Consider the following 936-nt stretch of genomic DNA (forward strand, 5'->3'; position numbering starts at 1 on the left):
GGATTCTGGGATTTCCTGCCTGAAGGGCTACTGAATGTCCCCTGGGAAGACACAGGGGAAGGGACTCATCACTCAACCTGCTGCTGGGCACAACATCTGACACTCCATTTGAAGTCCAGCCTTCAGGAAAAACCTTGAAAGAAACCACACCCAGACCCACCACCTAGAGCAGACTTCAAACACTCTGAATGGATGCTCAAACCAAGTCAGATTTGCCCCAGGGATGGATCCAAACCATCTTTTGGAAGGCCACTCACCAGCTTTGCACCTCTGCTGGGTTTTGAGGGCGTAGCGGTCGCACTCCTCCCGTGAGATGTTGTATTTGGCTGCCAGGTTCTCTGCTGTGACTGCCATGGGGGTTTTAACATGTCTGTCTGTCAGCCCTTCCCACAAGGTGTCCTCCAGCTGCCAGGGAAAAGCAGGAAAAAGAAAGGAGGTTGGTGGTGGGGATGGATTGGTTCTAAGGAGTCAGGAACCTCTTGGAAAGTCAGGTGTCTGAAGTGAACTGGGGCTCCATGGAGGCACTTGGTTGAAAGGAGAACCAACAAGTTCTTGGGTGTTATTTTAGTTGCCATCATGGAATCAGTTAGGTTGGAGAAGACCTCTAAGGTCAAATCCAAGCAGCAACCCAACACTCCCATCACCACCAAACCATGTCTCCATGTGTCACATCTACATGGTTTTCTGGGGACTCCAGCACCTCCCTGGGCAGCCTGGGCCAATGTCTCACCACTCTGCCAGGAGAGAAATTCTGCCTCAGATCCAACTCAAACCTCCCTTGAGGCAACTTCAGCCCATTGCCTCTCATCCTGTCACTGGTTGATTGGGGGAAGAGACCAACCCACCTCACTCCAACCTCCTCTCAGGGAGCTGTGGAGAGCCAGAAGTTCTCCCCTCAGCCTCCTCTTCTCCAGATAAACACCCCCAGGTCCCTCC

General features: G+C 52.6%; 1 protein-coding gene across 1 annotated transcript in view; it reads right to left on the reverse strand.

Moving 5' to 3' along the window:
* Positions 1 to 257: 257 nt before the first annotated feature.
* Positions 258 to 936, reverse strand: part of LOC103773210 (3-ketoacyl-CoA thiolase, mitochondrial-like) — a gene marked incomplete at both ends in the record, with an annotated part of 3610 nt that continues 2931 nt past the window's right edge. Inside the window, one exon of the mRNA XM_008940570.1 lies at positions 258 to 405. Within this exon, the coding sequence (XP_008938818.1) occupies positions 258 to 405 (148 nt within the window). The remainder of the gene's footprint in view (positions 406 to 936) is intronic.

Source organism: Merops nubicus, unplaced genomic scaffold (assembly GCF_000691845.1).
Source record: "Merops nubicus isolate BGI_N331 unplaced genomic scaffold, ASM69184v1 scaffold24045, whole genome shotgun sequence".
Classification (NCBI taxonomy): Eukaryota; Metazoa; Chordata; class Aves; order Coraciiformes; family Meropidae; genus Merops; species Merops nubicus.